At 36.8% G+C, this 13,416-nt stretch overlaps 1 protein-coding gene across 2 annotated transcripts in view; it reads left to right on the forward strand.

Annotated features, from left to right (window-relative positions):
- ZMYM4 (zinc finger MYM-type containing 4) overlaps window positions 1–13,416 on the forward strand; it is a 148,374-nt gene that overhangs the window by 56,200 nt on the left and 78,758 nt on the right. For both annotated transcript variants that reach the window (XM_044237782.1, XM_044237781.1), the window contains one exon: window positions 12,053–12,098. Coding sequence is in view for 1 of the 2 variants with exons in the window: in XM_044237781.1 (XP_044093716.1) it covers window positions 12,053–12,098 (46 nt within the window). In the remaining variant the exon portion in view is untranslated. The remainder of the gene's footprint in view (window positions 1–12,052; window positions 12,099–13,416) is intronic.

Here is a 13,416-nt window from a genome sequence, read left to right on the forward strand (position 1 = left end):
TTGAGACAGAGACAGAGAGCATGCACAAGTTGGGGGAGTGGCAGAGGGAGAGGGAGAAGCAGACACCCCTCTGAGCAGGAAGCCCAATGTGAGGCTCCATCCCAGGACCCTGGGATTATGACCTGAGCTGAAGGCAGTCATTTGCCTGACTGACCTGTTTCCTTCTTTGAGAAATGTCAAATCTCTAATTCTTTATAGAGTCTTGATTTAATTTAGATTGAAGGAAACTAGATATTTTTAATTTTTATATAACTCTAGAGGCTTTTGTATAAAAACAGCATTTTAAAAAATTGGGTTCTGTTTTAGATGGTCTCCACAGTGGGGTTAAAACTCCACACCCTGTTGTCCGCAGATTGAGCTACAACAAGAATGGGACATTTCATGTGACAGCTTCAGAAATGCATATGGGAACTTGATTCCATATAGCATTCCCAACTTTAGAGTAAATTTTTATATAGTGCTATTATAGACAGATCTGCTGTAGTAGTGCTGTGAAAGAGAGTTGTGAATTCTACCTTGTTCAGAAAGTTGGGCATATGTGCATTGTGTGAGATTATGGCATTATTAATGAGTTGTAACTTTAGTTCAGTCAGGATAGCTGAATAGATGTTTACTGTGGAAATAAGACTAGAAAAGCTAAAGCACTGTGTTTGTAATGGTTGAGAGGCATGAAACTACCAGAAAGACTAGGTAAGCTACTGGTCATTTGTAATAACTCGAGCATTTGCTTTTGCGGTAGGGAGGCAATGGGAATATGAAGGCAGGAAAAGATGAAGCAGTTGAGGTAGGAGGAGCCAGATTCTGGATGTTTGGACTTTTTTGGGGGAGCCTTTTTCAGAGCTCTTTGTGTAAATATATTTATGTATGTTCCCTTAAATTATCAGAACTGCATTTCTTCATCTGTAAAATAGAGGTGCTAACAGTACTTATTTGATCAGATTTTGGGGAGACTAAATTGAATTAGGTCATGTAAGGTGCTTGGAAAAAAGTGCCAGGCATAGAGTGAGGTTCTTGCGAAGTTTTAACCACTAACTATAATGGTTTGGGAATCTCTGCCTCAGCATCTCCTAAAATATTCCATAATCAGGCAGTGGATAGAAACAGTCACAAATGGTTAATAACTATTCAAAAAGATTCTTATTCAAAATTTTAAAAATGAAAATGATTAAATGGAAAATATCACAACAAAATGCAAATTTAAGCAATGAGGTTACATTTTTCCCTACCAAACTGAGAACGATGAAAAACACTTCATACCAAGTTGTGGAGAAGTTCTTAAGAAACAAGAATTCTGGGACACCTGGGTGGTTCTGTTGGTTGGGTGGCTTCCTTCAGCTCAGGTTGTGATCCCGGGGTCCTGGGATTGAGCCCCACATTGGGCTCCTGGCTCGGTGGGGAGCCTGCTTCTCCCTCTGCCTGCTTTTCTCCCTGTTTGTGCTCATTTGTTCTTTCCCTCTGACAAATAAATAAATAAAATTTTCAAAAAAAAAAAAAAACAAAACAAAACCCTAAAAACACAAAAATTCCGCCTATTGGTTTCTGTATATATTGGTGAAATGCTTTTGGTGGGCAATTTAGTAACATCTGTCAAAAATATATATTCACCTCTGCCCCATCCCCTTTTTTTTTTGCAAAAAGGTGTTTCTATTAATGCACAGGGACAGGACCTGTGGCAGAAAAGAGTTTCCTCGCCTATGCCCTTTAACCTCTTGATTCCATTTTTAGGAATTGATTATATACACACACACACACACAGACACACACATATAGGCTCACATATGTAAGCCAGTTTATATATACAAGTATGACAACTATAAATAGTACTGTATTGAAAAATGGCTGGAAACAACCTACATGTGCATCAATATAATATAATAAAAGATTATGTGGCCGCTAGAGTGAATTGGATAGATATATATTTTTTTAAAGATTTTATTTATTTATTTGACAGAGAGAACATGCATAAGCAAGCATGGGGAGTAGCAGAGGGAGAGAGAGAAGCAGGCTTCCCAGTGAACATTAAGCCCAACATGGGGCTCAATCCCAGGACCCTGGGATCATGACCTGATCTGAAGGCAGACCTTAACTGACTGAGCCACCCCAGTGCCCCTAAACAGATAGATCTGTTCACTGAGAAATTCCCTAGATATATTTAGGTTTTAAAAAAAAGAGGGAAAATTTTATCTCTATTTGTATTTTTGCTAGTCTGAGAGAAAATGGTATGTCATTTTAATTTTTTCAGGTGAGATTGAGTAAGTTTTGTGCTTATTTGTGGTCTTTAGCCTTTTTTTTGGGGGTGGGGTGGGGGATGTTATTTCTTTTTTTTTTCCATTAAGACATTTTATTTGTAGGCCCGTGTTACATCCCTAGAAAAAGAGTCCCAGGGTTTTCCTCTTGTGTTTTTGTTGTGTTTCTTCATGGTCCATAATGCTAGCTGAGGTTGTCAGTACAGTGAAACTATGTTGGTGGCATGAGGGCAGATTATTCTGCCAGTTTTTTAGGTCTCTGAGTTGTACATCAAATCTAGGGTTGATCACTACGTGCTTTTTTGACCTGCCCATGAGGTTCACGATTTTCCCAGCTCTGTGATCATCAGTGGTTTCAAATTTGCCAATGTTAACTATGCTTCATCATCACAGTTGGAAATGGGAGGATGACTTTGGAGTGTCATCCCAAAGTTTCCAGTGTTTCCCTCTTTTTTTCTGCATTTTTATTTTTTATTTTTTAAGAGAGAACGTGCACATGTACCCACGTTGGGAATTTGCAGGTGAGGTGGGTGGCGAAAGAGAATCTTTGAAACAGACCCCTTGCTGACAGGGGGTTCTATCTCACAACTCTGAGATCATGACCTGAGCCGAAATCAAGAGTTGTACACTTAACACTTAACATACTGAGTAACCCAGGTGCCCCTCTTTTCAGCATTGTTAATTCGTTTGAGAGCATCTGTTAGGACATTCATGTTCAGCATTATTACGGCATGGAAAGATGGTGGGAAGAGTTTGGTTGGTATTCTTCAATGGATCCTAAGACTGCTTTATAAGTAGGATATTGACATTGTAGTGTTATTAATATAAACTTTTACCCCAGATTGTCCTTAAGGATTTTCAGTTTCTAAACTTGTTTCTGTTTCTGGTAATATGACTTTCCTATCTTACTAGTGTTTGTTTTTTCAATTTGTTTTTAATCTGTTTGGTATTTATTTTCTTGTAAAGTGTGAGGTGGTGATCCAAGTTTTCTCACCTTAAGTGATTATTGGTCATATTCTCTTTTTTTCCTTTTTTTTTTTTTTTCATATTCTAACTCTTTAAAAAAAATTTTTTTTTAAGATTTTATTTTATTTTATTTTGACAGAGATCACAAATAGGGAGAGAGGCAGGCGGAGAGAGAGAGAGCGAGAGAGAGAGAGAGAGAGAGAGAGGAGGAAGCAGGCTCCCTGCTGAGCAGAGAGCCCGATGCGGGGCTCGATCCCTGGATCCTGGGAGCATGACCTGAGCCGAAGGCAGAGGCTTTAACCCACTGAGCCACCCAGGCGCCCCTCATATTCTAACTCTTAAGTAAACCTTGAACTTTGTGTTTTCTGTTCTGTTTCATTAATCTACTAATTTTCATGCCCATACCACATACTTGATTTATTGTACCTTTGATATATGATAGGGCATACTTTTCTCTTGTTAATATTATAATTCAGTATTTTCTTTGATATTCTTTTTAGCTTTATTTTTCTATATGTCCTTGATAATTGTTTTATCTACTTACCTCTTACTCCCCCACGCTCTGTCTTTTGTGAGGAAATTATATTCTTCATAGGATGGAATTTTTTTCTTTTGTCAAAATGGTATATTATCTGTTTACTGTCTGAAAAATTTTGTAAGTTCTTAGATAATTTTATGTATTTTTAATTTTCAAAATATTTTTACTTATTTATTTATTTTAGAGTAGGTTATTTTTTTTAAAAATTATTTTATTTATTTATTTGACAGACAGAGACCACAAGTAGGCAGAGAGGCTGGCAGAGAGAGAGAGGAGGAAGCAGGCTCCCTGCAGAGGAGAGAGCCCGATGTGGGGCTCGATCCCAAGACCTTGGGATCATGGCCTGAGCCGAAGGCAGAGGCTTTAACCCACTGAGCCACCCAGGCGCCCGGGAGGTACACAGAGCCACCCAGGTGCCCCGAGAGAGAAAGAATCTTAAGCAGGCTCCTTGCCTAGTGCATAGCCTGTCGTAGGGCTTGATCTCATGGATCATGACTTGAGCTGAAATCAAGAGTCATTTGACTGACTGAGCCACCCAAGTACCCAAATGGCAAGATTATTTAAAGAAAACATATTATTTTGGAGTATACTTCTAAATTAAAAAATGACCTTGTATTAAGGTTCGTTAGAAACATAGAAACCTTTGATGCTGATGTTAATCACCGAGAAAAGTTTTATATTTCTCGTATTTATTTGATCACAGAAATCGTTCTATTGTAATGTATCTTGCAGATTTTACATAATAAAAATTAAGAAATGAAGAATCAACGGCATTTGGTTAATATACGAGATAACACTAATGCATTACAATAGGCACAGTACAATATATTAGGGCCTGTAGGTATCCCAGGATGAAAAAAGTTTTATCTAGAAAGTGATACTGACATATACGTAAGTTAAATGTGCCTCAGTGGGTTATCAGGCAAGGCTTCCTTGAATAGCCACACTTTGAAGAAGCAATGGGGTTTCATCAGGTAGATGTCATTACCAGTAGGTAGAAAAACAATAGGAGAGTAGTATGATTAGAAATTTGGGTAGGAGTGAGAAATTACTTTCACTCCATAGCCTGAGGAATTATTTCCTGACATCTCTTCCAGTGCTTTTCCTTAAGGTAAAGACCATTATCTAAACACTAATATTTAGGGGACCAAACTGAGAAACTAAGACAGTTTTGAGAGTGAAGAGGAGCACATTAATAACTAAATGGATATGATAGTCATAAACAACGGTACCACTTGTTAAGTGGAGTGTGGTCACCCCATCTGTGAAGAATGTCCTGTGGTGTTTGGCCCATGAGTTGGCATTAGTTTTATCTTACAGACTGGCCTGCTTTACTCACAGAATTCTAATTCGCCTAGACTTTCTATTTCTTGAATTTTCTATTCTTGCTCCTTCTAAGAACCTTTACATTTGCTGTTCTTTTCTTTAATCTTCTCTTCTACCTTTTCACATGTTTTAATTCTTGGTAATCATCCTTTAGATCTTAAATTAAGGAACAGTTCCTGACTTCTTGTATAGGTTAGCTCATCCTGGTAGAGATTTATCTGAAACACCAAGATGTTTCAGAGATAGAAATGAAGATTCTTACTATTGATCAGTTGAAGGGAATAGGGGAACACCCTAATTTTGAGAGTTCTCGTTTGACTTCTAGGGTCTTGGGGCTGTGACTAAAAGGAAAAAGGGCCCAGTTATGAAAAGATCACGTTTTTAGAAAAGAGGAATAAAATGAAGCACATTTGACAGTTTTCAGTCTCTACTTAATTATTTATTTGACAGAGCGAGAACATACAAGCAGGGATGGGTGGCAGGTAGAGGGAGAGGGAGAAGCAGGCTCCCTGCTTGGCAAGGAGTCTGATGTAGGACTGGGATCATGACCTGAGCAGAAGGCAGATGCTTAACCTGCTGAGCCACCCAGGTGCCCCAGTAAGTAGAATCTTTATAAAAAAAAACTTATCCCAAGATACAGTAAATTTCTAATTGTGATTTTTTTTTTTTCTTTTCAGGTGGGTGTGGGTGGTAATGCTTACCAATTCACAGTATATTTGGATTTTTTCCCTCTACTTCTAGTGTTTTGTTTTATAACTAAAAATGTACTTTATCCCCAGTGCTTAATTTTTGCAATATAGGGGCTGAGTCATTTGCCTAGAGCTTTCCTTTTATTTTAAGCAGTAGATATATTTTATAAGTGAAATGTTGTAGTGAACCCTATTTTTTTTTTTTAAGATTTCATTTATTTTATTTGACAGACAGAGATCACAAGTAGGCAGAGAGGCAGGCAGAGAGGAGGGAGGAGGAAGCAGGCTCCCTGCTGAGCAGGGAGCCCGATGTGGGGCTCGATCCGAGGACCCTGGGATCATGATCTGAGCCGAAGGCAGAGGCTTTAACCCACTGAGCCACCCAGGCGCCCCATGAACCCTAATTTTTAAATCAAGGGAAGATATCTTTTAGTAGTGTGATAATTATAGCTTGCATTTATTGTGAATTTACAGTTTGCTAAGCACCATGCTTAATATATTCATTTAATCATCTGGACAATCCTGGGTAGTAGGTATTACTATTTTTATATGTTATGGATGAGGAAATTTAAGTCTAAAAGTTGTTTATCTGATAAGTGGCCAGAGTTGGATTCAGACTCATGTGACCTGAGACTGGAGCACATGCTCTCATTTGCGGTTATACTTTTTAAGGTTGTAAGTTTTATTTTACAAGTTTATGCATGTAACATTTACATGTTCTGAAGTTAATGGGTAGAACCCATGAGACTATTTCTACAATTAAAAATGAACTGGTATTTTTTGTCTTAAATCAGTATCCACACTTGTTTATTTAAAAAATTTTTACTTTTGGTTTCATAGTATTGAGAAACTCCCTGCATATACACAATAATTATTACAGACTCTTAAAAATTAAATTGGGTTGGCTTTTAAATTCAGTTAAATGTATATGAAATGTGAGGGATGACTAGTAGGACATTAATTTCATAGATAAATTTATAAAAACTGCTTATACTAATTTCTTACTTATAAATGTACAGGTTGGACAAGAATCACTCAAACATGGTTCATAAAACCATTATATCATCACCAAACTAAGTTGTTACTTATAAGTTTTTGTCACCCATTTGTTGAGATTATAGGTGAAATAGGTGTTCTGGAGTCTTGCCTGTCATTTAATTGAGAGTATTTTTAGTGTTACCTGCTTGCACATTGTTGAGCAGCCACACATTTCAGTAGTTTTTAATATTTTCATTGTTGTGCTATCGCAGTCAGTTTAAGAACATTTTCATCACCGAGAAAGAAGTCCTGTACCCATATTGACTGACTACAAAGCTGTAATAAAAAAGTATAGTACTGGTACAGTACCAGTACTGTGGTATCTAGTATCTATGTGTCTAGATACTACATCTAGACACATAGATCAGTGGAACAGAATAGAAAGCCCAGAAATAAGCCCATGTTTATATTGTTAGTTAGTCTATGACAAAGGCGGTTAAGAAGGGAAAAAACAGTCTTCTCAGTAAGTGGTAGGAAAAACTGGACAGTTACATACAAAAAATGAAACTGGACCACTTTCTTACACCATATACAAAAAAATAATTTCAAAATGCGTTAAGGACCTAAATGTGAGGCCTGAAACCTTAAAGCTCCTAGAAGAAAATATAAACAGTAATTTCTTTGACTTTGACCTTAGCAGCATTTTTCTAGTATGTCTCTTCAGGCAAGGGAAATAATAGCAAAAATAAAATATACCAAAATAAAAAGCTTTTGCACAGTGAAGGAAACCAATAAAATGGAAAGGCAGCCTAGTGAATGGGAGAAGATATTTGCAAATGATAAACCTGATAAAAAGGTTAATATCTCACGTATGTAATGAACTTACACAACATGAAAAAGAACCAAATAATTTGATTAAAAATGGACAGAGGATCTGAACATACATTTTCCCAAAGAAGATGTAGAGATGGCTAACCGGACTCATGAAAAGATGTGCAACATCACTAATCTTTGGGGAGATAGAAATCAAGATCACAATGAGATATCACCTCACATCTGTCAGAATGGCAGAAGTAACACAAGAAACATGTAGAGCAAAAGGAACCCTTGTGCACTGTTGGGAATATAAATTATACAGCCACAGGAAAGCATCTGTATAGAGGTTCCTCAAAAAACTAAAAATAGAAATACTGTGTGATTCCACTACTGGGTCTTTACTCAGAGAAAATGAAAACACTCATTTGAGGAGGTACATGCAACCTTATTTATTGTGGCATTATTTACAGTAGCCAAGATATGGAGCAACCTTAATGTCTATCGCTGGATGAATGGATGAAGAAAATGTGGTATAGGTACACAATGGAATATTACTCAACCATAGAAAAGGAGGAGATTTGCCATTTGTGACAACATGCATGACCCTGGAGAGTATTAGGCTAAGTGAAATAAGCCAGAGAAAGACAAAAACAAAGTGATTTCACTTGTGTGTGGTATCTCATAAAGCAAATGAATAAGCAAAAAGGAGAACCAGACCCATAAGTACGGAGAGCAAACTGGTGGTTGTCAGAGGGTGTGGTGCTGGGCAAAAAGCAGTCAAGGAGAATGGGAGGTACAGGCTTCCAGTAAGGAAATGAGGAGGTTATGGGGATGAAGGGTATAGCATAAGGAATATAGTCAGTGGTATTTTAATCATGTCATATTAGTGATATGTGGTAGCAATACTTCTGGTGAGCATAGCATAATGTATAACACAGAGAATTGTTGTATCTCTGTGTTGTAAACCTGAAACTAACACTGACTGTGTCAACTATACTACAATTAAAAAAAGAAAAGAAAGAAAAAGCATTCCTACTCTTGCTACTCCCTTCAGCTTTAGGCAGGCACTAATCCATTTTGTCTCTATGGTTTTGAAATGTTTACCAGTGTCAGAAAAAAAGTGGGGGGGGACACATTGTGGATGATACTGTATATTACAAACAAACTTGTTAGTTGTTTGGCATCCGTGGCAATATTTTCAGTCTTTGTCTTTGTTTTTGTTTTCTGTTTGGGAGGGAGGGAAAGAGAGGTAAGAAAGCAGTTTCTGTTTTGAACTGTAGAGAAGAAAATTGAATCGTAGAATTTTTGCCAAACAAACAAAAGTGTTTTCTGAAGTGTCTTCTTATGTTCTTCCCATCTAGGTCTTTTTATTTCTTCTGAATCATAAGTAGTTGCTTCTGTTTCTTGTGTCCAGTATAATTTTAATCCATTTTGTTAAGTATTTTTCATAATAAAATTTGTATGGTATAAGTTTTTTTTTTTCTCTTAGAACTTGAAAATCATTGAGCTTTTGTGTTCCAGCTTGCAGAGAAGTGTGATATCAGCTTGATTGTTGTTTCTTACAGAACATGGTTTTAGTTAGGAGACTAAATCACAATACTGTATTATGGCTTAGGTTTTGTTTGTTTGTTTGTTTGTTTGTTTTTAAGATTTTATTTATTCATTTGACAGAGATCACAAGTAGGCAGAGAGAGAGAGAGGAGGAAGCAGGCTCCCTGCTGAGCAGAGATTCCCAGTGCGGGGGCTTGATCCCAGGACCCTGGGATCATGACCTGAGCTAAAGGCAGAGGCTTTAATCTACGCTGAGCTACCCAGGCGCCCCTCGCTTAGGTTTTATAATCCGCTCATATAATTATATGTAAATGGTATATAATCCAATTTATCTTAGAAAATCCCTCTAATTTACCCATAAAGTATAGACATATCACCATGGGTAGTGTCACTACTATGTTTTATCTTTTCTTATATCCTTGAGCAAGATTGTAGTTTCTTCTGTTGTGTATGCAAAGTGTATAGGGGCAGGATTGTACAACATGTGTCTTATCTTTAAATGCTTAGATCCCCTTCTGTTCACACAAGTACTTTGATTTTTTGGCTTGCCGAGTCACATGTCCCATTTCTCTTTTATTTTGGGTCATAACTCATTGGGTAGTTGGTAGGTGGAGTGGCCTTTACTATTTCTTTCCATTCTTTTTCATGTTTATATAGTTGAGTTCAGTTATGTTAAATGTGTTTTATGAATCACCTACAGTATAATTTTTTTTTACTACTCTGCTGTTTTCTTTTGGAATTCTGAAATTTCACCAGGATGTATCTTTTTTCCATTTCCTCTTTGGTGTTTGGTAGGCTCATTCAGTCTCAAGTGTTTGTATTTTTTTGTTGAGGAAAATTTTCTTCTGTTATTTCACCTTTCCATTATTCTCTCCTGTGGGGGTGCCTTTGAGATTGCTCCTAGACCTACTACTTCAGTCCTTCCATGTCATCATACAGGCTGTCTTTTCTAGCTCTTTGACTTTGTTTTTGTTTTTGTTTTTATTTAAAGGGTTGTTTTTTTTTTTTAAGATTTTATTTATTTATTTGGCAGACAGAGATCACAAGCAGGCAGAGAGGCAGGCAGAGAGAGAGGGGGAGGAAGCAGGCTCCCTGCGGAGCAGAGAGCCCGATGCAGGGCTCGATCCCAGGACCCTGGGATCATGACCTGAGCCGAAGGCAGAGGCTTTAACCCACTGAGCCACGTAGGCACCCTGTTTTTGTTTTTTTTTTTAAGATTTTATTTATTTATTTAACACACAGAGAGAGAGAGAGGGAGGGAGAGAGAGAGAATGAATATAAGCAGGGAGAGTGGGAGAGAGAGCAGGCTTTCTGTCAAGCAGGGAGCCCGATGTGGGACTTGACCCCAGGATGCTGGAATCATGACCTAAGCCAAAGGCAGACGCTTAACGACTGAGCCACCCAGGAGCCCTGTGATTTTGTTTTTGAAACAGAATTTTATCACTAGGCTTTCCAGTAAAATTTAAATTTTTGCAGTCATTTTTCTGTTTCCAAGTAGTTCCTTGTCTCCTTGTCATGATTGTTTCTATTTTTTTTTTTTTTAGAAGTTTCCTTTCTGTAAATTGTTTCCTTCGAGAGTATTGATTCTCTTTATTCACCTTGAGCTTTCTCCTTCACACTTTTTTTTTTAATTTTTCTTCTTAAGATTTTATTTATTTATTTGACAGAGAGATCACAAGTAGGCAGAGAGTCAGGCAGAGAGAGAGGGGGAAGCAGCCTCCCCACTGAGCAGAGAGCCCGATGTAGGGCTTGATCCCAGGACCCTGAGGTCATGACCTGAGCTGAAGGCAGAGGTTTAGCCCACTGAGCCACCCAGGCGCCCATCCTTCACATAGTTCATTTATTTCAGAAACCTGGGATCGTTGGTTGTCTCTTCACATTTATACATTTCAGATACTATAGATTACTACAGCCAGGTTTTGTGTTTCCTCTGTAGTTACGTAGGTATCTAGGCAGTTCTTTTTGAGAAGTTTCTCTCTTGAATGGGGATACATACTTTGGGCTTCAGTGGACAATGTTTATCAAGAAGCAGCCTTCCTTGTGTTCTTGCCTTTTGATGAGTAGTAGGAAGAAAAACAAGAGGCTGGAATGCTCACACTTTCCAAAATGAGGAGAACTTTACAGACTAAAATGGAGCATGGGAATGTCTTTAGCTTCTGAGTAGAGTTGCCTTTGTTGTAGTCCCCCCCGCCCCCATCCAGGTCTTGTTAGATAGATAGATAGATAGATAAAATTTTCCTTTTTTTTTTTTTTTAAATAATCTCTACACCCAACATGAGGCTCGAACTTACAACCCAGAGATCAAGAGTGGCATGCCTCACCACTGAGTGAGTCCCATCCCTCCCCCCACCCCTTCTGGATCTCTGTCTTAAGGATCCAAAATTACTTCAGACTTGGCTCTGCTTCAGTCTTAGGCCATAACATTATGGAAATAGGTACCATCCTATTTCATTTGAAATTTGAAAATTTGGAAATTTGGCTTTCATTTGAAAATTCTAAAATGAAAATTTGAAAATTTGGCTTTCATTTGAAGAGTAGCAGATTTCTGGCCAAGAGCAAAGCGTATTTGATGCTGATTGTTCTGTTTAATTTTGATTAGAAGTTTTATGTAGTTACCAGTTAAGTGTTAGTAAGTTTTTTGTAAGTGTGGCTGTCTTTATTATTACTATTTTAAATGTACATGACTGTATTTTGTGACTTAAAAGTGATTTAAAAATAAGTTTTTTATATGAGGGCATGTATTTATTTTTGGTTTGGGGCTTTCATGTAAGGATTTCTTTTGTTCTAAATTTTACTCTGTGTGGCAGTGTTTTGTTTATGTTGTGAATTTATATACTTTGGGTTGGAAATTACAGCTTTTAGCGGAGTGAAGAGGGATACTGGAAAGTAAGATAGAATGTGACAATAATGTTATTTTTTTCTTTCCTTTTTTGCTTTTTCAGTTTGAGCAGAAAACTGGTGCAGTTTTTGATGAAATTGTAGAGAACTGTAAGTACCATTTTAGAAAAAAAAACAGTCATGTCTTGAGATAGATAGTAATCAAGTCTAGATAGAGCATTTATCTGTAACAGTGTTTAATTAGGGCCTATTAATGTGATGGTATAATTTGATTTAGTTTAGATATCATCACCCTGTTAATATCTTCAGCAAATTAATCTTAATTGTAAGAGTTTTACTATTTTTTAGTAAATATTTTATTCTCACAGTTATTAATGTTGAAATATAGCCATGTTTTGTGTATGTATGAATCATATAGAAGCTTATAATTACTATTCAGTAAAAGTTTCTACTTTGTTTATAGGGTCTCTTAATTTTCTGTTTATAGTCTTTCTGTTTTACATGATTCTCTAAAAAAAAAAAAAAAACCCAACTTTGTTTCTTAGGATTATAAAAGTAATACATTCAATTTTATAATACAAAAATGAGAAAAATAGAAAATGAAAGCCTTTGTCTTCACTATTCTCTAAAAACAATCAGTTTTAAAAGTTTAATATATATCTTTCCAGACTTTTTTTCTGTGAATATATACAGATCTATAGATGATGAATGGGGATTTTTGTATGTCTCTAGGGATCGTTTGGTACTGTTCTTGCTTTTTTTATTCAACTGCCTAAACGTCTTTCTATGTCAGTGGATTTTGGCCTATTCCATCCTTTCTGATGGCTACTTGGTATTTCATTGTATGGCTGTATTATAATTTAACCAACTTACTCTTTTATATATATGTATATTATTTTCAGTTTTTTTTATTACAAACAATATTAAGTATGTATTCCTATACACATTGTTATTTACTTGTTGAAGTAGACAAAGCAAGTGTATCCTTTTCTGTAGAATAAATTCCAAGAATAGAAGTGATGAATCATCTAAGGGAATTTGTATTCTTAAGATAAGTTTTCTTATCTAGCGTTACTGAGTCAAGGAAAATATGCAATTTTTTGTTTTGTTGATTAAGGTAACTTCCATAAGTAGGATCTATGAGTACTTTCTTTCTCTTTGGAATTAGTTTGTTAATATTTTTGAGAGATAACAGGTTTTTTAGACTACATAGTGAGAGGTAACTAGCTCTCCTGATCTTAGTGGTCGTGGAATAATCTGTAAGTTTATTCATTCATATCTGGTCTGGGCTTTGAGGGCACAAAAACTGGGACTGCCAGCTTGAGTGCCTCCTATGTGCCAGCATGGCAGCCTCAGGATAGTCAGACATTTTTGTTGGTGGCTCAGGCTCCAAGCAAGAGTAGTTCGGTGAATAAGGCGGAAGCTGTATCTTTTCTGACCTACCTTCAGAAGTCACATAGCATCACTT

This window comes from Neovison vison, chromosome 2 (genome assembly GCF_020171115.1).
Source record: "Neovison vison isolate M4711 chromosome 2, ASM_NN_V1, whole genome shotgun sequence".
NCBI lineage: Eukaryota > Metazoa > Chordata > Mammalia > Carnivora > Mustelidae > Neogale > Neogale vison.